At 42.7% G+C, this 27694-nt stretch overlaps 1 protein-coding gene across 2 annotated transcripts; it reads right to left on the reverse strand.

Annotated features, from left to right (window-relative positions):
* Positions 1-71: 71 nt before the first annotated feature.
* Positions 72-27634, reverse strand: LEPROTL1 (leptin receptor overlapping transcript like 1). 2 transcript variants are annotated; one of them, XM_068233587.1, is made up of 4 exons: positions 27493-27634; positions 12549-12624; positions 10102-10288; positions 72-5455 (listed from the first exon to the last, which is right to left on the reverse strand). In XM_068233587.1, the coding sequence occupies exons 1-4, from the start codon at positions 27506-27508 to the stop codon at positions 5339-5341; spliced, it is 396 nt and encodes a 131-aa protein (XP_068089688.1). In that variant the 5' UTR covers positions 27509-27634; the 3' UTR covers positions 72-5338. The 2 variants fall into 2 exon arrangements, with proteins under 2 accessions (XP_068089688.1, XP_068089687.1); XM_068233586.1 differs by lacking the exon at positions 27493-27634 and adding an exon at positions 19169-19270.
* Between the last annotated feature and the right edge of the window lie 60 nt (positions 27635-27694).

The following is a 27694-nucleotide window of genomic DNA, read 5'->3' on the forward strand; positions in this document are numbered from 1 at the left end:
ACACGTGAAGTAATTATGATTGGAATTAACATCAACAGCGCCACCTGCCGGATGCGCCCGGCTAACGGATAAGTACCGCACTTTTATCTGCTGGACTCAAAGCTCTCAAGACGCCACCCTGCAGTGTTAGGAAATCTTGCCCAAGGACTCCTTACTGAATAGGTACTGACCCTAGCTAGGATTCAAACCCTGGTCTACCATGTCAAAGGCAGAGCCCTTAACCAGCACACTATCCAGCCATTACTTAACTTTTAAAGAGAATCTGTATTGTTAAAAATCGCACAAAAGTAAACATACCAGTGCGTTAGGGGACATCTATTACCCTCTGTCACAATTTCGCCGCTCCTCGCCGCATTAAAAGTGGTTAAAAACAGTTTTAAAAAGTTTGTTTATAAACAAACAAAATGGCCACCAAAACAGGAAGTAGGTTAATGTGCAGTATGTCCACACATAGAAATTACATCCATACACAAGCAGGCTGTATACAGCCTTCCTTTTGAATCTCAAGAGATCATTTGTGTGTTTCTTTCCCCCTGCATCTCTCATGCACTGAAGTGTCAGGCTGCTTGTTTCTTCCTGCAAACAGCTTTGCCATTGTCTGTAATTCTTCAGTATGTGAAAGCCCAGCCAGCTCAGAGGACGATTTATCCAGCTTGTAAAAGATAAGAGAGAAGCTGCTCTAATCCTAATTAACACACAGGCAGTGTGCATACAGGGGCCTGGAAGGGGGAGTTCATAGCAGAACCACAACACTGAAGAACTTGGCAGCCTTCCAGACACAGGCCGACAAGTCTGACAGGGGAAAGATACATTGATTTATTACAGAGACAGTGATAGTATAAAGTGCTGCAGTAAGCCAGGCCAAGTGTGCTATTTTTACACAGCAAGACTGGACAAAATCTTAATATGTAAAAGGTTGTCATAGGCAACGGAGACATGACAACTAAATAATGAACAGCACAGCTTTTCCAAACTCAGCTTCTGAAATATTCATATGCTCGCATGGAACGGAACTGGACATCCAGTGTAGGTGTATTATGCTATATAAAACTTGCTAAAAAAACGAACAAACAAACAAACAAACAAAAAAAAAAAAAAAAAGATACTTGCCTAAAAAGAGGGGAATTCTAAATGCTTCAAAGGCTCCCCACATCCTCCTGGAGACCACAGCTGCTGCCCGGGACCCTCTGAATGCTCACGGCCTGCTCCTCTTCATGTCTAGGTGCAGCCTCACTATGCCCGACATGGCAATAACATATCAGACAAGCCCTTGCGGGATATGTTCAGAGGGTCTGCGTGTGGCAACGGTGGGGGTGAAGATGACACGGGAAGCCTCTGGACCATCTAGAGGTGTCCCGCTACCTAGATAAGTATCTCACTTTTTTTTTCAACAGGCTGCCTTGGGTTTACTGCAGAAAAAGCTCTTTGCTGTGGAAAAGCCTTAAAGGACACCTAAGGCAAAAATAAACTAATAAAAAAAGATTGTATCCATCTTCCTTCTCCTAAAATTGACTTTTCAGGATATTCCAGAGTTTTATTTTATGTTTAAATCTACTTTTTAAGTTTTAACTGTTTCATTGTTTTTGCTCAATGACACATTCATTGAAGTATGCCACAGCTAAAATATATGAACTATTTACCCTTTTTTAGCTCTTTCCTGTTCTCAGAAGCAATTTTCTGCTAGGAAAGGGTTCTATTGTTGGAATTTCTGATAATTTCTTATCAGAGAGGGTCACACTGTAGTCACTTCCTGTCTGAGTCAGGACTGAGTCAGCCACTTACATACCTGATATTTAAAGGGAACCTAAACTGAGAAGGATATGGATTTTTCCTTTTAAAATAATACCAGTTGCCTGACTCTGTGTCTCGAATACTTTTAGCCACAGCCCCTGAACAAGCATGCAGACCAGGTCATCTGACTGAAGTCTGACTGGATTAGCTGCATGCTTGTTTCAGGTGTGTGATTCAGCCACTGCTGCAGCAGGACTGCCAAGCAACTGGTATTGTTTAAAAGGAAACATCCATATCCCTCTCAGTTAAGGTTCCATTTAAGGGGAACCTAAACTTAGAAGGATATGGATTTTTCCTTTTAAAAGTAATACCAGTTGCCTGACACTCCTGCTGATCCTGTGTCTCTAATGCTTTCAGCCACAGCCCCTCAACAAAGCATACAGACCGGGTTCTCTGACTGAAGTCAGACTAGATTAACCGCATGCTTGTTTCAGGTGTGTGATTCAGCCACTACTGCAGCCAAAGAGCAGCTGGATGCCAGGCAACTGGTATTGTTTAAAAGGAAACATCCATATCCCATTTAACTCTTCTATGCTTTGTTCACATTGCATGTTGATCGCGTTAGCATTGAATTTGTTTATTTTTTTTTCCCCCTTCCCGGCGATTTCTGTTCGTTGGATGTTTTTGGTAAGAGGTTTTGTAGGTGTTTTTTTTGTAGAGCGATTCCGTTTTTTTCAATTCCTGACGTCAGTCAGGAAGTGAACTCTTTCATCCAGAAAATAATAAATACAATGTATTTATTCTTAAAACCGTGAACGCAAACGCCGCACAAAGCGATTGTGAGCTTTTTGAGTTTTTCCTATACCTTCCATTGTAGCAAAATCGCCCTGAAAATAGTCCATGCAGCACTTTTCTGAGCGGAAAGCGGATGGATCGCATTATTCTGAACTAGCGCATAGGATAGCGTAATGTAAGCACTGACAGGGCGATTTTGAAAAATCGCAGGCGCTTATAAAAAAAAAATAAAAAAATCCAAAAATGCCTCCAGTGTGAACTTAGACAGAGAAAGAAAAACGGAACACAGCATAGTTATTTGTGTGCTTGACACTGTACATACATATGTCTATCTCATCATGTCACATGTCACCACAGGTATCCTTTAAAGTTTATTTCAACTCCTATAAAAGGAGACAAAGGCGGATGTGGACCGGTGATCACTGCACAATATATAGTCCAGCAGACTTGGGCTGGATTTTTAAATGTCTTCTGCTTTGTGGCAAAGGTGTACAACCTCACTTGGGAGTCTCCCAAAAATGTAGTGGTATATGCATACAAGGTGCATGTATGCTTTGTGGGGTCTAACAATTGTGTCCAGATTTTCTGGAGCCCACATGTTCTCCAGTTATCTTGTCCTCTAAAGAATAAAACAAAACAACCAGATACCGTACTTGCCTAAGAAGAGGGATGGATAGTGTGGTAGGGGATTAGAGACATATGCTTTTATTTCCTTGTCCCTGTGAAAATTTCCATTATGTCCTGTCCAGAAAGGAAGTGGGGAATATCTCTAAGGGTACGTTTCCACTTGTGCGTTGCGATCCCATCACGGAAAACGCGTCAACGAATCCGCATGTGGGTGCGGATTCGTCGCATTTCCATACGTATTTTCACGTGGAATCGCTCGCGGTTTGCGCTATGGGATTTTAACCATGTCAATGCCGGCAAGCGTTGACATGGGTTTTTCAGCAGAATCGCACACGGAAACGCCAGGAAAACCGCAAGACTAATACGCTTGCAGTTTTCCTATTAAATTACTTTAGCGGCGATTCGCGTGCGGGTTGCAAATTCTTTCTGCACAGCAGACCGCCCAGAATCCCGCACAAGTGGAAACAGCCCCATCCACTTGTATTGGTTATGCGAATCTGCATGCAGAAAACGCATGCAGATTCGCTCTAGTGGAAACGGGCCCTAAGAGAGACATCAAGTAAACTTTTTGTACAGTGCGTATTGGTTAGAAATGCATTTTTTTCTCTTTTTGCTATCCCTTAATCCCTGTCCCCAGACTAAAAGTCACAAAGCTTTATGGAGGTTCTAGGGACACAATGGCTATCATTCATAAAGCATTTCCGCATGCGGAAATGCTTAAAACAGCTGACTTTACCGACCACTTAGCAAAGTCAGCATTCATAAAGCCTCTTTCCGCATGGAAAAATGACACTACCGAGCAGAGTGATAAATCGCCGCCTTGTGCGGTGATTATCGGTACAAATGTAGCAAAATGTTCATTCATAAAGATCACTGCAAGCGGTGTGAGGTCGGGAAGTACCACTCCCTCTGATGTGGCGATACCAATGTAAGTGAATGGAGACACACAGACCTCCCAGGCAGCTGCAGCAGAGCGGAACACGGAGAAATGTATCAACTCGGCAGCTTCCGTGTCTCCGCCAGCCTACAGCCAGCCTACCGCCAGCCTAGTTCGGGGAATCTCCGCACTGCTTCCGCACATGGATACTCTTCTATGAATGCCCACCCAGAAGTCTAAAACTCCGCCAGCGGTGTTTTCCCGCACTGATTCTCTTTACCGACAGCCTGTTCATGAATGATAGCCATTGTGAGGGAAAATCTCTCTAATGGGGTCAGATAGCAATAAAGCTCCCAAAAGTTTCTAAACCCTTTTCACGTTCTAAAAAAATCTAAACCAGAAAAAAAAAAAAAAAAATCCTGGAATCGACTTTAATAACACACTGGAGTTCAAGTGAACATGTTGCACCAAACATGACAAGGGAAAAAAAATTTAAAAAATAAAATAAAAAACACAAAATAAATATATTTTCATAATCTATTGTAAAAGCTATTTCAAGTTAATACACATTTATTTTTTTCCCCCCAGAAACTATTCCAGAATGCTTTGCTGTTGCTCCACAATGTAATCATATTTATTTTGCAAAGCTCTGGTAGTAATTTGATTTTGTAGTGGTTATTTACACGGACTCCATAGAGCCCAAACCAATGCCAGTGTAGGTATTTTGTCTGCTCTTCACCTATAATGAAGCTATGACAAAATGTAAATGGTCATAGAACTACACAGCAACTTTCACTTGTTTTAGCAAAACTTCATGATAAAAGCAATAAATAAAAACAGATTAGCCATTTCAATCAGATGGTTGCTTAGTGCATGATACAGCAATAATAAAACAAGAATAAACATAACACCTGACAGAAATCTGAAGTATCTATGGCTGATTTTCACTGATAATGCGAGACCATGACTCCATGCAAGGAATGAACAAAATTCTCCATCAATGTAAAAAAGCAATAAAAACAATGTTCTAGTATAAAATAGACAAAGGAACAAAGGGGGAAAATACAAAAAAAAGGTTTGGAACATGAGTTATCAGAACTGGAAGCTTTTCTTGATTAAAGCGCTTTGACGGTAAGCCATTCTGTATGTTCAAGGCAAAGATCATGATTAACGTGTCAGGACTCCGCATGCTACTGCCAGGGTGGAGCTACAGTTACATCTGCTCATCGTCTTTCTACTGGCTGAATGGGAGGTTGCGGGAGTCAGGCTCATGGCTGCCTGCAGGAAGCAAATTTAGCACTACACTTCTCACCACTGCTGCCAACTGAAGTCATCATTGTTTCCAAACACCAAGAAGAAGCCTAAAATGGTGGAAAAGATGACTGCGTTTCCTGTGAGAACCAACGCACATGCTCCCCATAAGATCTAAAGAAAAGAAAAAAAGAGATGGAGTCAGATAAACATCACAATGCTCACATGCCACGTTCCTTTGAGTTTGCATCGATGTAAACACTTCAAATTATTTCAAAGCAGCAGCATTATTCCCATCAGAAAATCTCTCCATATGCTGTAAAATTGGTGGTGTATTGCGGCATTAATCAAGTCACACCATGCACTTCAGAAATGTGGGCAATTTGTCTTAATCTGGCAGCCTTATCACTATCTACTGAAGCGCTCAAGGCCTACATGGGCCTACCTCCACCCCGATGCAGAAGAAGAGTACAGAGTGACACGCATGCATTCCCTTTACTCAGAAGTACAGGCAGCAAGAAGGAAAGCTGCTGGGTCTCAGAAATGCATTTTATAAACCAGACATCAGGAAAAGGGAACTAAAGACTTCAAGAATCTTTTATTAGCCATTTTATAGTTTTATTTCTTATTTTAACTAAGTTTAACTAAGACTGGTCAAAATGGGGCTTGTGCTAGAACAGGGCTGCTAAATTGGTGGCCGTGGGTCACATGTGGCCTCCGCGCCACATCCACTTGCCTGGACTATTTTTTGTGTCAGGCCCCCCCCCCTCTTCTGGCAGGTCCACCTTATACTTAGGGATGCTTTCAAATGTTCTTTTATGCAACTTAGAGTAGTTACTGAAATGTTAGTTTTGGGAGTATAATACTTTTTAAATAAGTATTCACAAGTATTAATCATTTTAACCCAAAGCTAGCCATAATACTAACCCACGTCGAAATTTATACTCAACACTTAGGGAGCATGCACACACTAGTCTAAACTCAGCAGAGATATCCCTGACCGGTCACCTCTACGGAGATTCTAGAAAATTTACAACCAGCCTGATGTGTCCCCAAAAGTTCCAAAGTGCCCGATTATCCCCGCCAATCGCATGGTTTCCCTCCTTTCCCATCCTATGTGCCTGTATGCTACTGAAGCAGCTGTAAAGCACTTGGCCCTGAACTGTTGCCCAAGGGCTCGAGTGCACAGTTCTGCGGGTGACATTATTGGTGCGTATGTGCGCACACGAAGCTTGGCCACAGATTAGACTGATACTTCTCTTCATAGGAACGCTCCCTTAACTGGTGAATGCAGCTGCTTTGTCACAAAATATTATGTACCAATATGTAGCAGTGGGCTTCTTGCAGTTACAAATCTTGCTAAAAAATGCACTGAAATTTCTCACGCGTGCCTGTATGCTATGAATTTATGAAGCATGTGACAAGACTTTGCTACCCTGGGACTGATTCTAAGAACAATGCTCTGATATGACGGTTTTTTTCTGCTTGCAAAAACAGCTGGTTTGTTCAGAGCACCTGACATATTTTGTGACATTTTCAAGCTATTGTAAGAGTGCTTTACTCCTGCAATGCAGGACACAGCTACACAAAGCCATGTACTGTTTTAAAGAAAATAATTTTTTTTCCCATTTGTAAAATTCTGTCATTAAAAATTTACTTCAAAATAAAGTTGATATTTGCAAGATTGAAGCGGATATTTAGTGTGAGATATATTGCCAGTTCTTTGCAGCCGATTAGGATCGGCTTTTTCTACTGAGTAAGGCAGCTGCGCTCGTTCATGGACCAGAGTACAGCTACAAACTTCCAGATGGTCCCAGTGTTGGATCAGTGGTCTCGATGGGGATGTGGGAGTTTCTGAAGGATGCAGAGACTTCCCTCTACTGAAGTAGTAGCTAACTTTTCCTTTCTTTTTTTTAAATTTCAGGTTTACTTAAATGAATGTGTGATTCTTAGTTAGGATTAGAGGGGGACTGTTACAGCCGTGTGTGCGTGACCTGCACTGTTTGGTTGTGTCTGGTTCACGTGGCCATACACTTATAGATTTGCCACAGATTCGACCATCAGATAGAATTCTGTCAGATGCTTGTCACGTCGAATCTGACAGGAATCTATCTAATGTGTGCCACACACTAGGAACAGATCTACAATATATTTCACAATGAAATCTAAATGCATTATTGGATTATTTGATTCAGGGCTTGTTTCCACTGTTGCGACGCGATTTCGGCCGCATTCCGACGCTTGTAAAAACGCATGCGGATGCGTTTCCACATGCGTTTTTACCCGCGATTTCGCCTGCGATTTCGCATGGCAGGGTGCCATGCGAAATTAACCATGACACTGCCAGGGCTAAATAAAATTGAAAAAGGTGCGAAATCGCACGCGAAATCGCGGGTAAAAACGCATGTAACAAACGCATGCGTTTTTACTATTAAATACATTAGCGGCGATTCGCACGGATTCCCGACGCAGGCGAAATCGTTGGCTCTTTTGTGCGTTTTTTTCACGCTGAAAAAAACGCACCTCAACAACGCTACAGTGGAAACAGGCCCATCCACTTGCATTACATGTGCGGATCTGCATGCGTTGGACGCATGCAGATTCGCGATAGTGGAAACGAGCCCTCAATGCAACTCTATGGGCCATGGATCTGATGCCAGCAGATCGACCTAGATTTTCCATCCTGTCAGATAGATCAAATCAGTCAAAATAGGCCACAAATCGATCAATACATTTGATAGAATTGATTTCTGATCGATTGCATAGAATCAATCAGTCGCTGAAATAGACCAGTGTATGGGCCCCTTTAAAGGAGTCATCAGGCATATTTAACCTCCCTGGCGGTAAGCCCGAGCTGAGCTCGGGCTATGCCGCGCAGGGGGAGATCTCAGCCCCTGGTGGGGCGATTTTCATGCTGTAAATTGCTGTGCGCGCAGCCAGCACTTTGCTAGCCGCACGCACAGCTTGATCGCCGCCGCTCTGCAGCGATCGGCCGCACGCAGCGGCGAAAGAGGGCCCCCCCCCGCCAGAGCCCTGCGCTGCCCAGACCAATGAGTTCTGGGCAGCGCTATGGGCTGGATCGGAGGTGTCTGACGTCAGGACGTCGGCTGACGTCCATGACGTCATCCCGATCGTCGCCATGGCGACAGGAGAAGCCAAACAGGGGAACGCGTTATATACGCGTTCCCCTATTTGCTATAGATGCCGGCGACGATCGCACTAGAGGGACACATGCGCCCTCTAGTGGCGTTTCATGTAGCTACCACTCTGGTAGCTTTACATGAAACAAAAAAAAAAAAAAAAAAAAAAAAAAAGTTTTTTTGCCAATTTGGCAAAAAAAATTAACCGCCAGGGAGGTTAAACAAAATAAAACGCTACTTACCGGGGGCTTCCTCCAGCCCCAAGCTCCCAGCATGTCCCTCGCCGCAGCTCTGTCCCGGTCCCCGGCGAGGATGCCAGAGTGACCTGGAGGTCGCTCTGTACTGCGCCTGCACGAGCGGCGCTGTCAATCACCGCCACGTGGGCCGGAGCGGACTGCGCAGGCACAGTAGTTCTGCGCCTGCGCAGTATGCTCCGGCCCACGTGGCGGTGATTGACAGCGCCGCTCGTGCAGGCGCAGTACAGAGTGACCTCCAGGTCACTCTGGCGTCATTGCCGGGGACCGGGACAGAGCTGCGGCGAACGGCTGACGGCAGAGGTGCGGCGAGGGACATGCTGGAAGCTTGGGGCTAGAGGAAGCCCCTAGTAAGTAGCGTTTATTTTGTTTAAATATGCCTGATGACTCCTTTAAGCCTGATCTGAGCGTCACCCTCAGCCTGGCTGTAAGCAAGTTCAGTAATACGCAATTCAATCAAAAAGAATTGCACACCCATAGTAGAGTAGTGCTGGAACCCGTAGCAGCGATAATCCAACAGTCAAAAGAGGGAACCGCACACAGTCTTCAAGGAACAAACGTGCTTTTACTGTTCCAATGCACACATATAATACACACCAAATCGTCTTAGCCAGTAATCCACAATGGCTTGAGGGGTTGGGATTCTGCTATGGCAGATTTGGTTTCCATTTGAAGAGTGGCCTCACAGCAGCCCTTGAGGGCTCGTTTCCACTATTGCGGTGCGGAATCGCCTGGATTCCACCGCTGATGAATTAGCATGCGGATGCGATTCCCCATGTGTTTTTTGCCGCGAATTCGCATGCGATTTCGCATAGGTGAGGGTATATGCGATTTTAACCATGTCACTGCCTGCGTGAATTTACATCGGTACCTATGCGAATTCGCATGCGAATTCGCGGCAAAAACCGCATGGGGAAAACGCATACGATTTCCCTATTAAATACATCGCATGCGATTCGCATGCATTCCACTCAGGCGAATTCGTTGGCTCTTTTGTGCGTTTTTTTCACCGCTCAAAAAAACGCACATCACCAACGCAACAGTGGAAACAGGCCCATTCACTTGCATACCATGTGCGAATCCGCATGCGTTGGACGCATGCGGATTCGCGATAGTGGAAACGAGCCCTGAGAGTTTCCTGCAAGCTTATTTGCAATGCATATTCTGCTATAAGGACCCTAGCACTAGTACATAAGGGATTTGTAAGTCCTCCCTGGTTTAGATGTGCAGCTGAAATTTCACACATACCTGTGATTAATTATTACAAATAGAGACAGAAAATGTTTCAGACAAGTAGCTGTTAATGGTAAGAATTAAATAGCATCAGGTGCCTAGGACTGTCACCAGCTTGGGCAGAAATGTTAAGAGTTGCTATTGATGAACACAAATGAGCTTCACGCATAGGTTTAAGTAGACAGTGACTCACCACATGAGCACGTGCAAGTACAATGGGCAGTCCAAATGCAGAGACAACTATTCCAGTCGTGAGAAATATTGCCAGTTCCTTGCAGGCATTACTAGCAGCATCTGTTTCATCTACCGCTCTCCTTGCAATGCAGTAAGGGATAGGAGCCAATATGTAGAAAAACAGCACAAACAGTGGCCAATATGCACTGTATAAAAAAAGAAACACAATATCAGTCTAAAATTTGTATTGGCTTTTATCAAATTAATAGATTTTAAACTTCTAAAGTCAAAGTGGCCAAACAAGCTATAGAATGCTATTGGAACATTGCTTGAAGCAAACACAAGTGAGACTAAGGTGTAGAAACAAAAAGGTAGACCAAGAGGTTTGCTAATAGATACACAAAAACAATTTTAGTCCCCTATACTTTCCTAGTAGTTTTGGCTCACCCCGAGCTGCTTGGCTAGTCTGTCATAAGTCAGGTTGAGACTAATTCTGGCCCTCTTGGAAATGACTAATTTAGCAATTTGATCACCATGATTGAAAGTGAAAGCACACCTGAACAGAGCGTTATGATTTAGGGCCCGTCTCAATTATATGCGGTGCGATACAACTACATAGCCGCATCGCACCGTGGTTGTCTTGAGCCCAATCGACAGCAATGGAACAGTTTCCATTGTGTGTGGAGCGATCAGAGAATCTGCAGCATGCAGCAGATTCTCGCACAGCCGCATCCGCCCGCCGTCCCCTCCATAAACTTTCGCATCTCCCGATGCGGAAGTGATGCGGCCAGCAGCGGAAGTGATGCAATGCGGCTAGCAGCGGAAGTGATGCAATGCGGCTAGGTAGTAGCACTCGCATCACTCCGCAAATGGAAAAGGGACCTTATTTTATTTTAAGCAATACGAGTTGCTGATTTTTATGGCATCAGTAGTGTCTGAATCACACACCTGAAACAAGAGTGCGGCTAATCTAGTCAGACTTCAGCCAGAGCACCTGATCTGCATGCTTGTTCAGGGTCTGTGGCTAAAAGTATTAAAAGACAGGCTCAGCGGGACAGCCAGGCAATATGCATTGTTTAAAAGGCAATAAATAGGTCAGCTTCAATATTCCTCTCACTTCAGCTGTGCTTTAAATCAGGACCAAGAACATTCTAATACACATGTCAGGATGAAAGTCAGACTACTCTTCAGCCAGGCAACTCTCCATACAACAGACCACTGTTCTGGAGAGGAGCTCCTGCTGCTGAAGACTCTACAATAAAACAATAGGAAAGAATTGCAAGGGTTTAGTTGAAGAGGAAATTAATATCTGCATTATTGCAGATGTCCACTAGAGGGTGGCTTCCTTTCAGATTAATTTCCTAAAGTGAAGATTCTGTACTTTTATTTTAGAAATACAATATTCAAGTATTACTGCCCTACATTAACAGTAATACCGCTTTAGTAAATAACACAGTAATCTTGCTATACAGAAAATCACTGTTAATCACCAACATTAACTGAATCAACAGCTCACCTGTACGGTCACCTTGAACCATCACTAACAGTTTGTTTTAAGTTAAATTTATGACATACTGTAACTTGAAAGCTGCAGGACACAGATGCAACTAAACAGCAAAATACTTTTCATTACTTTGCCTTCTAAAAAACTGGCAATGACCTTCCCCCCCCCCCCCCCCCCCCCCAATGGTTAGGCTTCCTTCAGACAGACAGTTGAAGGCGGTGAATTCACCCTGTAAGTTGCTCTCATGCACCGGCCGGGCGCTTGTTAGCTCTCAGTAGTGGCGGTGGACGAGCGGCCCTCCATGGAGTCACATCTAAGCATGGCTGTGCTCAGAAGTGACATGTCGCAGTTTTCTGCAGTGGAGTAAACTCACCACGTATCAAGTGCTGACAAGCATGGTGTCACAAATGCAGCCACTCAGCTGCATTTGAATTGCATCTGAATGGCGCTCATGGTGGGCAGATGGGACCCTGAACTGCTCCACAAGCATGCAGCTCAGTTGTCCGTCTGAAAGAGGCCTAATTGAGACTACGTGGACACTCAAATGGTTCACCTGTGTCAGAAAAGGTCCAGCACCCTGAGTGTCAGGAACTCTCATCTCCTATAAGGGCCTTACAAAACACTTTCCAAACCATAAACTTAGTACCCAACTCTGCACAAGGAGAGAACTGAGGACAGCAATCTGAAGACCATATTTATAGCTGAAATAAGGTAGCTACAAATTAGGTTCTTAAAAAAAGTACTCACTGTAATTTATGGAGGTATCTAGAGATCCCTTACTATAAGTTTTGAAACTTGGCTTTGATACAGTTTCACATTAGTTAAGAAAAAAATGTGATGAATTTTTAAAGTACTGCTCTGCAAAGACCAATAAAAATATGAAAGTTTCAAAACCCCTCTCCCTAGCACTGAAGAACCTATTTGGAGAAGCCTGTACAATGAGGAAATGAGACTAAACTTACCTATATTGTGGCAATGCACATCCAAGCATTAGGAACATCAGACCAATTGCTCCTCCAAATGAGAGGCTGATTAAAGCTGGAAGAGAAAGAACATTTCAAATGACAACTGAGGATTCAACAAAATGCTAACTATGGTAGGTTCTCAAAGAGACACTGAAGCGAGTAAAAAACTCGCTTCTTCTCTTATATTCAGCAGGGGCATGTGTGCCCCTGCTAAACCGCCGCTATCCCGCACAACGGGGGTCCCTTACCCCCCAATTCCCCCCCTGCAAAATCTACGACCAACTTGGTCGTAGATTTTGCAGCTCCTAGAGGCAGGGCTAACGGCTGCAGCCCTGCCTCACAGCGCGTCTATCAGCGGCGCATCGCCGCCTCTCCCCCGACCCTCTTAGTGAAGGAAGACTGAGAGGGGCGGGGGAGAGTCGGAGATACGCGCTGACAGACGCGCGTGTGGCAGGGTTGCAGCGGTTAGCCCTGCCTCAATGCGGAAGAGATCCCCGGTGAGGACAGAGGGGATTTGGGGGGTAAGGGACCCCCGTTGTGCGGCGGTTTAGCAGGGGCACACATGCCCCTGCTGAATATAAGGGAAGAAGCGAGTTTTATACTCGCTTCAGATTCTCTTTAAAGAAAAACATGATCAATATGAAAGATAAAATAAATGTATAATTAATAGTATGTGTAAGAGTAAAAATTTTAAAACAAAAATTAGGATACTCCAGACTCAAATTCTAAAACTTTTTTTCGATAACAGCCATGACAGTGTGATGTAAAATCTGCTTCATTTAGCTTCAAAACATCAGAAACCCTAAGCTAGCTAACGGGTAGATTTATTTTAGGTAACCCTCCAGGACAGGTATACTACGAGATTTGGCCCCTCCCAGGAAACAGGAAACATCCACTTGGTCTCTCTATAAGTTTAGACCCACCGCAGGTGTCCGGCAGTATGTATTCAAGAAACCCTGAACATGGTCTACACACCAGACTACCCTAATTATACATTGCAGTTTATCATATATACACATAACGTATACAGTATTACATATACATATATATATATATATATATATACTTAATTTTAAAATGGGTGGGTTCGCAACCTGTCCTGGAGGGTTACCTAAAATAAATCTACCCGTTAGCTAGCTTAGGGTTTTTCCAGTAACCCTCCAGGACAGGTATACTACGAGATGATGAGCAAGAAATAAACCTCACCAACCTTAGGGCGGGCTGACCGCTGGCAGGATTTCTCTTCCAAACTCCCTTGCAGTCATCCGATTCAACTTGTAGTGGCGCATGAATGTGTTGATATTCTTTCATGTCGCCGCTTTATATATCTCCATTGGAGACACTCCAGCTCTGCAAGCCCAGGTCGTAGCCGTTGCCCTGGTATAATGAGCCTTTACTTCACCAGGAATTTCTAAATTCATGGTTTTATACGCTTCCACAATGCACAGATTGGATCAATCTGTGCATTGTGTACTGGATACTGGATCATCTATAGTTTTTTTTTTTTTTTTTGTTTTTGTTTTTTTTTTTATACCTTTTGGCCTACTAACTTGCCAGAAAAATTAAATAAACTTTCTGATTTTCTGGTATCTTTACTTTCCTTAGCTATTCTATCAGATTTTTCCTTACATCTAACATACTTCATTTCTTTTCTTTTTCATTCAATGGATTAGTGTAAAAGGAAGGAGATATAATTTCTTGACCTCTGTAAACCTATCTCTGACCTTGGCAAAAAATCTTCACTAGTTCTGAGAACAACTCTATCATCATATATTGTGCAGGACAGTTCTTTACATGACAGTGCCTCGAATTCACTTATGCATCTTGCAGAAGTTATGGCCACTAAAAAGACCGCTTTAAGCGTTATAAGTCCTAAGCCTAAGTCTTCCGCTGGTACAAAAGTCGAAAATGTCAAAGCTTTTAGTACAGTCGATAAATCCTATTTCGGAAACGGTTTCACCACAACCGGCCTTTTCCGCTCCACAGACTTCAAAATCTAATAATTAAAGGATCATTAGCCAACTGCTTGTGTAAAAAAAATCCTGATAATGCAGAGATCTGAACCCTAATAGTGTTTAGGGTCAGACCATTAACACAGTTTTGCAAAAAACTCCAAAATTGTCCCTATTTCAGCAGACTTAAGAAGCCCATACCCAGTCGATTTTCGGCCGATCGATATCGATCGCAAATCAATTGCCTGATTGTGATCGAAGGATCAACTGCAATCTTTCTGACAAGCTGGAAAATTAAAATCGATCTGAAGAGATTGCTTATCACTCTGCATTGACCCCAATGCACCTAAACACATCAGATAGATCAGAAATGTATCTGATAATCTGTCTGCTGCTAATCTAAACAGTGTATGGCTACCTTTAAAAAACAGACTCCTGTAAGCACAGGTCATACATTTTATATAAGTTCGCTTTCTAACTATTCAGTAAAGATTCTATCACTCTGTTAGATAGTCTTTTTCCCGAGGATAGACTTTTCACTAGCAAGTCCGCTAGATTCAAATGTATTACTTGAGGAATGTTCACCTCTTGAACTGTGATTAGATTGTCCATTATTGGTAACAATATCGGTCCTGCAAACTTCATATTCAACAATAGCGGAAACCACAATCTCTTGTCCCAACTGGGTGCAGCTAAAATTACAGTCATCTCTGAATTCATTATCTTCCTGAGAACAACTCTACCTCTGGTATTCCCCACATCTGGGTTATCCACCTGCTATATTCAAAGTCCACTTCACAATCGACGTTTGAGTCCGACTGAGGAAGTCTGCTAGATAGTGCCCTTTAGGTGTACAACTGTGAACGACTTCAGATTGTCCTCTGCTAACACTAGACTCTCTAATGCTGGGGATACACGGTACGTTTATGTACTGTGTATCGAGCAGCTGATCCGGCCAGCTGATACGATTCAGCTGGCCCGATCAAGCCGCTCGACTCCCGCCTGCGGACAATGGCAGGGAATCGAGCGCTTATAAGGAAGGGGACGAGCGGCAATCGATCTGCGCGCACGAGCGAGGATGCGCTGGCATCGAGCCGCTGGCTCGATCCGGCGCAATAACAGAGCCGTGTATGCCCGGCAAAACGCTAAGTTCATCAACTTGAACAATTTTGTTCCCCTAAGACGATTTTCCATCGAATTTATCACAAATCCTAGGCACAGAATTATCCGAGATGGTTGTATTTGAAATCTTTCTATGCTTATTACTCATCCATCTTTTTTCAGTTCTGTAATCACTACCTCTATGATGATGCATTAACTGGTAAGGAATTAACACAATTTCTTTCCTGTGAAGTTCGGCAACTATTTACGAAATAATTTTTGTAAATATTCTGGGTGCCGATTTTATTCCAAAGGAGAGGCAACGGAATTGAAAGTGATACATTCCGTTTCCGTTTCTCACTGCAACCTCAGAAATGCCTGGGATTTCGATTCAATCAGTACATGTCAATAAGCATCTTTCAGACCGATGCTTATCCTGTATCCTCCTGGAATCAGAAGATTCCAGACTGTGTAAATTGACTCCATTCAGAAACTTTACATGTTTTATGAATGTATTTATTGGCTTCCGATTCCATATCAATCGAATTTTTCCTGTCGGTTTTTTGACCAGGGATATCTTTGCATACAACCCTTTCCGTTTATGGGTACTATTCATTTCGCAAATTTAAAGAGTGGAAGGAATTGCTGAGTCTTCCTCCCACCTGGTTTTCGTCCCTTTTGTTTAGACGGTGCATCAGAGCTTCTGAACAAGGCGTTCGGTTTGCTCTGCTCTATTGAAGCTGTGATATTGGCCTCGTTCGAGAATCTGTACCAAATCTGGCCCAAATAATCAATCTCTTGAATGTGAAATTGGACACACTTTATTTTTGGGTAAAGTACTTCCCATGTCTTTATCCAAAGATTCCTTCTAGCTACATTGGCTAACACTGCAGCTCTGTCATCAATGTGATTCAGAAGTCGCATCAATCATAAAGCGAATAGCTTTAAACATCACAGTAAAAGAATTTAAGATCACCTCTTTACTTGCACCAATTTTTATGTGCCTTTCCACCTGCCGCATTCCCAAATTTAAAGTGCGAGCGACTACTGTAGTTGCTGCAGCAGGCCGGAAATTTTTACCAATAGCTGTCCAAGTTTTCTTTAAAGCAAACTTTTTTTTTTTTTTTTTTTTTTGAAGGCTCTTTTATATTATCAACACCTTCAAAAGCTAATTAATTTTAATTGAAGAAAAGACAGCATCCAACTTAGGACACTTGGGATCCTGGGGCCCTTTGGTGAGTTAGTTGGCAAAACCCTACATATCCTGGCATGCAAAAGCGAATGCAGATTTGCTTGAGCAATGTCTCATCAATAAGCTAATTAGGCCTTATCTGCAAAGCCAGGTATATAAGGGTTCACCTGGTGTTTGATGCACACACCCTTTTTGCAATACAAATTAGGACACTTGTCCCAGTATTTGCTATGCTCTTCTGAAAAAGGAAACCTTCCCTTAAACCTAGACAAAAACACTTTTCCTTTGAAGTATGTACAGAAAATACTAGTGGTTGGTCCCCTTCTACTCCTGCATACAATTCCTCATGTACAGAAGTCCTTTGTGGCTTGTCAGTTTTTTAAACTAATGCATTATATAAAGCTTTTCAGTTTCACTTGATGCAAATGTAACTCTTGCAGGTTTGCTTTGCATACTCCTCTTCACCATCAGAATCAAAAACATCCTCCATTTCTAATTACTCTGGTTCAGAATCAGACAAAACCTGTCTATTAGCTGTAGCTTTTTTATGTACAAAGGTCCAACAGATACATTACTAAAAATTTCCTCTGATACGGAAGCAGGTATATTGTCAATAACTGGCGGAGTTATAATCACCCCAGCCTGTGCAAAAAAAGTAGTTTCAACATTAATTGGCACAGGAATTTTTATCTGTAACAACATTAACAGGTGCTTGTGTAGCTGAAGCCACCATTGCTTCTCTGAAAGCCTTAATTAACTCAGTCATTTCACTTCTCATTGCATTCATTAAGTATTTATATGAAGTAGTAGACTCCTGATTAAGCAGTGTAATTGTGCATGCTTAAAGTTTTAGCACATACATGTGGCAATTTAGTATTGCATATAGGGCAACGTTTGGACCTGGGCCTGTCAGTTTAAACAGCAGTATTTACTCTGAAAGAAAAACAGACATAACAACCCTAGTCAAACAAACCATTTTAGCTAAAACAATTATTAGCCAAACTCTGCCCCAACAGCTAAGGCTAGCTGTAAACACGAATCCAAATCAGTTTTATCTCACCACTCCTGCGTCTTGTTTGTTTGGATCAGTCTCAGGCTTGTCGGCTTTGGTATCCTTCTTGGCCTCCTGCCTTGAATCCCAGCCTCCTGAGCAGCGTTTATCTCTCACACAGTTTAATGGATAGTGAGAGTGAACGCCGAAACGCTGTAGCTCTTCAATTCTGGCGTGCGGAAGTGACGTCACGGCGACACCGGAAACGTCCGTGCCGCCATCTTGGTTGAGGGAAACCATGCGCACGGCCTCCGCCTACCGCTTTGTCTCCCCCAGCGTCCAACAACCGTGCCAGCGGCCTCTGCCAAAAGAGCGTCTTCGCTACAGCCTTCCCCCTGCCGCCATCACCTGAACACCATGCGTTTGAGGGAGGTAAGCCACTGGTTCCACACTACTGATCTCCGCATTTATCGGCCAGCATAAATCCCCAGCAGCATGCCCAAAGCCCTTAGCCACCCAGGCTCTCCAGGACTCGGACACCTTACAGAGAGACCTGTTCCAGGGAACAGGAAACATCCATACTGCCGGACACCTGCGGTGGGTCTAAACTTATAGAGAGACCAAGTGGATGTTTCCTGTTTCCTGGGAGGGGCCAAATCTCGTAGTATACCTGTCCTGGAGGGTTACTGGAAAAAAAAATATCCTTTGAACTTTACAGTCTTATTCGGATTATTTCCACAAACAAATAGAAGTATTTTAGCATCTGTTTACTTTTCAGGAAAGCTGGGCCAAAGCTATGCGCACATCCTTCATGAGCATCTCCTGTCAGGATCAAGCTTAATCCATCAGGTCGCTTTGGTGTACAAGTGTTTTACAGACCTGTGCCACAACTACAGACAACAAAGTTCTGTTTCTAAGGAGAAGAGACAACGGTGGGGTGATGCGTCTTCCTGGGGAGATGTTCAGGAGTGGAAAGGTGTGTGTTATGTGTGTGTGATCCTCCAAAGTTTACTTCAGGCAACAAAAAGTATAGAACCTGCCCAGCTCGTAGGATGATTGTACAGGTTTCCCTAAACTAAAGGAACATACAGCATCATTGTAAGACTATTTTGAGAAGCAGCTGTGACAAATCTTAACCAAAAAAACTGAGGCTCATGTAAAATGTCACAACATAGCTCTTCAGATTTACGCTGCCAATTTTCTTTTTCTTACGAGGTGGACGTTTTAATTTTACTAACATTGCCTGTCAAACAGCTTTTACTACTCAAAGCCATGACCTAATCGTATTTTCCCACTATTGCTTCATACCAACCAGCAGAATAAAATAATATTTTGTGACTATACAGGCAATAAACAAGAGAAGTGAAATGAAAAATCTTACCACAGTTTTCCTGTCTAGTGCCTTCCATGGCTTAATGTTGCATGAAATGATATCTAGAGATAAAGCTGATGTGTAGCAGTCATGGAAAATGAAATAATGAGTCATGCAGATGTATGCCTTTTCTATAGCATTCCCTGTAGCATCTAGTAAGACTGGAATGTCACTGAGAGCAGAGCACCCAAGGCACGTCATTCCAGTCTGGCAACAAGTCAGCAGACAATCATCTGACTGCACTAAAACCCCATGGGTGTTTCTTACTCTTTAAGCTGTAATAAAAAATCATTTTTGGGATATGTGCATTTATTATCCACGGCCAACTACACTACATGATTTGAGGTAAAGCCTCAATTATCTTAGAGACTTAAAGCATCTGTAATTTGACATCAACTGAAGACAGTCACTACACTTATATACCTGGATTTACGAAGGTTCATAAAGGTTGGGGTCCAAAAGAAGATGTAGGTGATCCTGCAAACTTGATATAGTTTAATAAAAATAATCTGCTACTATGGGACAAAGATTTGCTAACCTCAAAATCATTAACATCTGAAGAAATAGGGAATTAGGATTTTCAGGACTTCTATTGTGTGCACACATGTGAAATATTTTTGATTTCTGCTATTCAGATCCAGGTTATCCGAGTTGCGTTCAATTAAATAAGTAAAACGGTTTCACAAGTGCATAAACACCACTGCAGTTAAATTGCAACACAATTTCAAGTAAGTTAGAAAAAGTGTGCTACTCTTCAGCATAAAACTCCTGTCTGCAGAGGTCAGATGCAAAGATAACCATTTAGTGTTTGCTTTAGTTTCCAACACCCCCCCCCCACCCTCCCCCAAAAAAAAAAAAAAAAAAAAAAAAATGAGATTGCTGCCCCTATGAAACAGCAGTATAAGGAACCTGCCTGTTACTGATGGTGTTTCTGCCGAGATCCCGGCGGAATCTGTCGCTTTCCGGGTTTCAGCTCTTGTTCCCAGCTGATGACGCTGTTGCTGAAACACGGGCCGCACATTCTGATAGGCAGAGGGTAGGTGTACCGCTGTGTAATTGGATGTGCGGATTGTGGCCAGCCACTGATTGGATGAAAGTTATATTTCAACCTGCAGGTTGCTCCCAGTCATCACCCGTGATAAGCATAGCTGTGGCTAGTTGCTGGGTGCGCACTCACATTGTTGTATTACTGGATCTCAACCTTTGGTTTGTATTTGACCATTCTTGTCTGCTGTTATTAACCCTTGCTTTGATTCCTGGATACTCTTGTCTGCTGCCTGGACCGACCTCTGCCTGTTACTGGATACCCTTGCCTGCCGCCTGGAAGGACCTCTGCTGGTTACTGGATACTCTTGTCTGCCGCCTCTAGTATACTTGAACTAATCCTTGCTTGTTGCTTGAATAACCTTGCATGCGGACCTTGCTTGAACTCTCTCCTATATTGCCTGGATCCTTCACTGCCTGTTCCTGATACATCTGTCATTACTGGTAATCAACGTTGAGGGCCTCATCCTCCTGAATCAAGGTAATAGCCCTGTGTGATACTTATGAACTATTGAACTGTGTTACTTGCCTCAGTGGGGTTCTGTGGGGGTTATTGTCCTATCTACTTCAGTCTGTATACCTTGCATGTTAAGACCTGGGGGTAACTGTAGTCAGGAGACAAAAATCTGTCCTGTTCACGTGGGGGCTTGTCTATAGGAGAAGACCGTGGGCCGGGGTCAGAGCCGTGGCAATAGACTGGGGCATAGAGACTGACTGGGAACATAACCTGTCAGGCCTTACAAGCAGATTCTGCAGCCCTAAGAAAGAATGCAAGAGGATACTGTGCAATAATAAAAGAGGCTATTTAGATATGTGCATAGGTGTGTGTCCTTCTATCCCATTCTTATTTGACCTTTGTAACAGATTAACCCCTGAGTTACTGAATATTTTATACGGATTCATTTTGAATCAATCTCGTGTACTTGTCATTCCAAACTGCAAGAGCCAAGGTTTGCTATAAAAATGGAATAAGAGAACACCCTTCATTTCCTTTAATGCATACCTGAGGTGACGTTACATGAGAACAAACATACATGTAGCACTAGTCCTACTAAGAAATTTGCTCAAGTCTCTCTCAGTTTTCCAGCACAGGAAGAGAGAAAAAAAAAAACTAAAGTTGTTATCTATGCAAATGAGCTTGTGGAACAGCTTGTAGGATTTGGCCTGTATCCTGAAAAGTAAACAGAATGCAAAACCCTCTTACCTGCCTCAGAAGGGACTGTTGATAACATTTAGAGCTTAAAGGTTCAAAGGGGCATTACTTCTGTTTATTTGCAACTGAATGAAGTAGATTTTACATCAGACTGTCATGGCTGCCGTTTAGAATTCTGTCTTAAAAGTACAGCAATTAAACTAAAATTATATAAATGAGACTCAATTCTATGTTACTAAAGCTTTAATTTACTACTAGAAAAACACATACAATGAACTCATCAGTTTATTTTCAGTTTGGGTTTGCTTAAATTATGCTACTGTTCCAATGACAGCTATCTTAATCAAGTAGCTGGAAAGTGTACAGGTTAAGGGACCCGCCTCTGACATAGGAGAGACCAGGGTCCAAATCTTGGCATTCCCATTCAGAAAGAAGCCCTTGGGAAAGACTGCCTAACACCGCTACTGCCTACTCCGCGTGCTCTTAATGGCTGTCTCACAAGCACTTTGAGTCCGACAGGAGAAAAGCGCTACACAAATGTTGGTTTATTATTTTTTACACATCCAAAATATCAAACATGGATGGACATTGGGGAATTTACAACCATGTTTTACAAAAGTCAGTACAAAAATTGTATGATCCAAAATTACTAGGGTCCATATCCTATTAGCTTTTCTCCTGAGTTTTCTTTCAAGCCTTAGCACTGTGGGCAGCATGGTGGCATAGTGCATAGCACTCTTGCCTGGTTCTCCCCATGTCTGCGTGGGTTTCCTCCTGACACTCTTGTCTTTTTCCCACGTCCCAAAAACATACACATTAATTGGCTCCCCTGTAAGGGTGCATACACACATCAGACTATAGTCTTTGGAAAATGAAAGATCACAGACCAATCTTACCACCCTTCATGTAGTATGAGAGCCATACTCTACACAGTCTTTTCTATGGAGCTGAACTCCCCATCAGAAAAAAATCTTTGCAAGATGCTGCACACACAGATGCTTTACATACACAAATGATCAATATCTGCAAAAGATCTGTTCCTGCAAATTGCATTCATAGTCTGAGATCTGCAGATCATCATACACACCTTGTTTAACTGACATTCATCTGCAGATCAGATCCACCAGGATGGATTTTCAGATCTGCAGATAATTGTCTGATCTGCAGATACATGTCAGTTAAACTAGGTGTGTATGATGATCTGCAGATCTCAGACTATGAATGCAATTTTCAGGAACAGATCTTTGGCAGGAACAGATCTTTGGCAGGAACAGATCTTTTGTGTCTGTACAGCATCTGTGTGTGCAGCATCTTGCAAAGATTTTTTTCCTGATGTGGAGTTCAGCTCCATAGAAAAGACTGTGTAGAGTATGGTTCTCATACTACATGAAGGGTGGTAAGATTGGTCTGTGATCTATCATTTTCCAAAGACTATAGTCTGATGTGTGTAAGCACCTTAAAGGGACTCCGAGCAGTGCAGAAACTATGGAAAGATGCATATCATTTTAAAGCTCTGTTTCTCCTCTTTCCAATGATATATAAACCGTCACCCTACGCCTTTTAGTTTTCGCTATTTTCGCGATTGAAATTGCCACGGCCGCAATTTCAATCGCGAAAATAAAGAAAACTAAAAGGCGCAGGGCAACGATTTAGGTGTCGCCAGAAAGAGGGGAAAGGTAGCTTTAAAATGATATCCATCTTTCCATAGTTACATTGTATTACACAGGCCGACTTTTTCTGCTGAATGGAGCTGCTGACACTGGGGAAAGTGTCGCCCTGTGTAATACAAGTAACTATGGAAAGATGGATATCATTTTAAAGCTCTCTTTGTCCTCTTTCTGGCGACACCTAAATAGTCGCTCTACGCCTTTTAGTTTTCTTTATTTTCGCGATTGAAATCGCGGCCGCGGCAATTTCAATCGCGAAAATAGCGAAAACTAAAAGGCGTAGGGCGGCGGTTTATATATCATTGGAAAGAGGAGAAAGAGAGCTTTAAAATGATATGCATCTTTCCATGGTTTCTGCACTGCTCGGAGTCCCTTTAAGACTGACCTTAGGACTATGATGGACATTTGATTATGATAGGGATTAGATCATGAGCTCCTCTGAGGGACAGTTAATTGCCAAGACTATATACTCTGTACAGCGCTGTGCAAGATGTCAGCGCTATAATACTAAATAATAATAAAATAACTTCAAAGCTCCTATCAAGCACAAAATTGCTCAAAATGCTATTTGGTGTTTTTTTAAAGGATACCCGAAGTGACGTGTGACATGATAAGATAGACATGGGTTTGTATAGTGCCTAGTACACTAATAACTATGCTCAGTTCCTTTTTTTCTTTGTCTGCCTAAAAGAGTTAAATATCAGGTATGTAAGTGGCTGACTCAGTCCTGACTCAGACAGGAAACTACTACAGTGTGACCCTCACTGATAAGAAATTCCAACTATAAATCACTTTCCTAGCAGAAAATGGCTTCTGAGAGCAGGAAAGAGATAAGAAGGGTTAATAGTTCATAGATTTTAGCACTGACATACGTCAATGAATGTGTCATTGAGAAAAAACAATAAAACTGTTAAAACTTAAAAAGTAGATTTAAACATAAAATAAAACTGTGGAATATCTTAAAGGGAAGGTTCAGGGAGGGTGGGTAAAAAAAATCAAAATCAATTTCCACTTACCTGGGGCTTCCTCCAGCCCGTGGCAGGCAGGAGGTGCCCTCGCCGCCGCTCCGCAGGCTCCCGGTGGTCTCCGGTGGCGCGCCCGACCTGGCCAGGCCGGGCTCTTCTGCGCTCCAAGGCCCGGAACTTCTGCGTCCCACGCCGGCGCGCTGACGTCATTGGACGTCCTCCGGGCTCTACTGCGCAGGCGCAGAACTACTGCGCCTGCGCAGTAGAGCCCGGAGGACGTCCGATGACGTCAGCGCGCCGGCGTGGGATGCAGAAGTTCCGGGCCTTGGAGCGCAGAAGAGCCCGACCTGGCAGCCGGCCTGGCCGGGCGCGCCACCGGAGACCACCGGGAGCCTGCGGAGCGGCGGCGAGGGCACCTCCTGCCTGCCACGGGCTGGAGGAAGCCCCAGGTAAGTGGAAATTGATTTTGATTTTTTACCCACCCTCCCTGAACCTTCCCTTTAAAAAGCTATTTCTAGGTGAAGGAAGATAGATACAATCGTTTATTTCATTAGTTTATTTTCGCTTCGAGTGTCCTTTAACCATTTCAGCCCGCTGGGATTTTTCACCTTATGCATCAGAGCAATTTTCACTTCCCATTCATTTGCTAATAACATTATCACTAAACACAATTTATTGAACTATATCTTGTTTTTTCCGCCGCTAATTAGGCTTTCTTTGGGTGGTACATTTTGCTAAGAATTATTTTTTAATAATTGCATTTTAACAGAATTAATAAGGAAAAAAAAAAATCATTTCTCAGTTTTCATCCATTATAGCTTTAAAATAATCCACGCTAACATAATTAAAACCTATGTATTTTATTTGCCCGTTTGTCTCGGTTATGACACCATTTAAATTTTGTCCCTATCACAATGTATGGTGCCGATATTTTATTTGGAAATAAAGGTGCATTTTTTCCGTTTTGCGTCCATCACTATTTACAAGCTTATTATTTAAAAAAATGTTCGTAGTATACCCCCTTCAAATGCCTATTTAAAAAGTTCAGACTCTTAGGTAACTATTTTAATTGTAATTTTTTTTTTCCATTAAAAATTTTATTTTGGTAATATTTTGGTGCGGAAAATAAACAGTTAATTTTTAATGTTATTATATGTGTAAATTGTAATGGGAAAAATATGTAGATGTAGTTTCACTATTTGGCCACAAGATGGTCACCTTGAGTTTATTTTTTTCTCTTTGTGCTTCTCGATCACCGGAAGCACAAGGTGGACGGGGACACTTTTTTTGCAGAAAGACTGCAGCCTCTAGTTAAAGCGCTTCGGTTTTTCTGCTGGGGACACGGATCAGTGATCAGGAACCATGTTCCCGTTCACTGATCCCAGGGCTACTGGGTGACAGCACGGGGGCACGCCCGCGATCGTGCCGAAGCGCTGCACCACAGCAGAGCAGCCGCCTAGACGCGAGGATCACGGCAGAAATGGTTAAACTGCTAAGTGCTGGAAAATATAACATGAACAATTATCTTCTGGGAGGAACCTCAGAAGAAAAGGTAACTGGATAAGGGACTATGGCCCCTATTCAACTCACTTTTTCTCCTGAGTTTTCTCCTAGGTGATATTTTCAAACTAGTAAATAAAATGTCTTTTAAACCTCCAGCAAACAAATGAATAATCAAAACAATTTTGATAGTACTTTTTGATACTTTTTCCATTGCAAAGTGCTGAAGTTATTTTACACTGAAGATTAAAAATTATCTCCTAGGAGATAACGCAGGCTAGGTTCTCAGTAGGATGTTGCAACTTTCCGCACTCCATTGAAAAGTATATGCAACATTCACAGAGCAACGTTAGCATTGCATTGTACCGTGTAGCGCTATGGTAACGCACTGCTGCAGTGCGTTACCTCTAAACGCACACGTTACCAGGAAAGCACACTTTTCACTGCCTGTATGCTTTACTGTACCTACTGTATGCAACAATAACAGTGTTAATCTGCATTACCACTTGTTGTTGCGTTGTAATGTTGCGTTGCAACTTTACATCGCAACGTCTCACTGTGAACCTATCCTCAGGAGCAAAATTGAATTGCATATGGCCCCTTGTCAATAATTTTTTTTTTTTTTAAATTAATGCCTTTCTCCATAGGGAAATTCCACTGACCTGATTGGGAGGACAGCGCCATCTCAAACTGCTAGAATTTTAGTAATAGTGTACCCATACTATTTGCCCAATTATGCAGGAGAACAGAGGTGCCAAAAGGATAAAAGGAAGCTAAATGAGCTTAAAAACCAAATTCTTGGTAAATAGAGGAGGTAGTGGTGGACTTACCTCCTCCAAGTAGACACACAACGACTGTAGTAAAGACAGTTAATATATTTTATTTATGAACTCCAAATATGCAACGCGTTTCGCAGGTTTCATCCCGCTTCATCAGGCAATAACAACGGAGCAATAGCATATGTGGTCAGTAGAAGAGCCAGGCACCTCTGTCAAGAGAGGTGCCTGGCTCTTCTACTGACCACATATGCTATTGCTCCATTGTTATTGCCTGATGAAGTGGATCAAACCTGCGAACCGCGTTGCATATTTGTAGTTCATAAATAAAATATTTTAACTGTCTTTACTACAGTCATTGTGTGTCTACTTGGGAGGAGGTAAGTCCACCACTACCTCCTCTATTTACCAAGAATTTGGTTTTTAAGCTCATTTAGCTTCCTTTTATCCTTTTGGCGCCTCTGGTCTCCTGCATAATATTGAGTCCACCCTGGATGGAGGGTTGAACCCCCTTTTTTCTCATCTAAAGAGAGCGACTTCTTATTCCTGAGTGGGGTCAGGAAAATCTCCCCACATGCCTTTACAGTGGTTGCCTAATGGTAACCCTGGTTTGTGAGCATTAATATTTACTCTATCTAGTAACCATTTACCAGTACATATTACACTGTTGGGGCTCTTGGTGTTCCTTGTTTTTATTTGCCCAATTAGAATGCTTCAAGTTGTAGACATTGCTGTGGTTGGAGAACTGTTCTTGCTGGCTCACCTCAACCACACTAGCTCCTAGCAATGTAGCTCAAATGAATGAGTGATTCAGGAGTCTCTTGACATTTTACAAATGTAAAACAGAGGTTTCTAAATATTTTGAGGAGACACTAGATTAAAACCTTTTTGCCAAGACATGGGCTACTTATATTGTACCCTTATATTTTCTTTTTACAGGATCTGTATACATTGCTTGAGTCTGTTCTTCATTAATGAATTTCACGTTTTTCAAATTTCTACATGCTCATAGTTAATTCCATGTGCTTTTGGACTTGGCTAATCCCTATTCCCTACCATTACCTTGTATCTATTCTAATAAGAGAGGTCACCACATACACACAGAAAGCAGAGGAAGTACACGGTGCTTCTCAATAACGTGTGCATACAGCAGACAATCACCCCCTCCCCAGGAGAAGCCCAGCACATGCCCATGATGGCTGCTATGGCATAAGCCTTCCTCTGTTACCTTTGATACCAGCCATTGAGGTGAAGGTGGCTGCTGCTCGGGCACAGAAAGAGAAACCGGCAACAGCAGACCCTCTTCCCACACTGCTGCGTCCAAATGGATCACTATTGTCGGCTTCCCAGCGGACCCTCTGTTGACAAGAATCACACCACTTCCGCCGGAACTACAACAATCCTCCCTCTCTTTCATTTAGCTTTATTAG

This window comes from Hyperolius riggenbachi, chromosome 1 (assembly GCF_040937935.1).
Source record: "Hyperolius riggenbachi isolate aHypRig1 chromosome 1, aHypRig1.pri, whole genome shotgun sequence".
In the NCBI taxonomy this organism is placed as follows: domain Eukaryota; kingdom Metazoa; phylum Chordata; class Amphibia; order Anura; family Hyperoliidae; genus Hyperolius; species Hyperolius riggenbachi.

Coding starts and splice junctions, on each gene's coding strand:
- LEPROTL1 (XM_068233586.1), bottom strand. CDS start 19,196: ATGGAAGGCACTAGACAGGAAAACTGTG. Junction 12,625..19,168: donor CACTAGACAGGAAAACTGTG/GTAAGATTTTTC, acceptor TTTCTCTTCCAG/CTTTAATCAGCCTCTCATTT. Junction 5,456..10,101: donor TACTTGCACGTGCTCATGTG/GTGAGTCACTGT, acceptor TCTTTTCTTTAG/ATCTTATGGGGAGCATGTGC.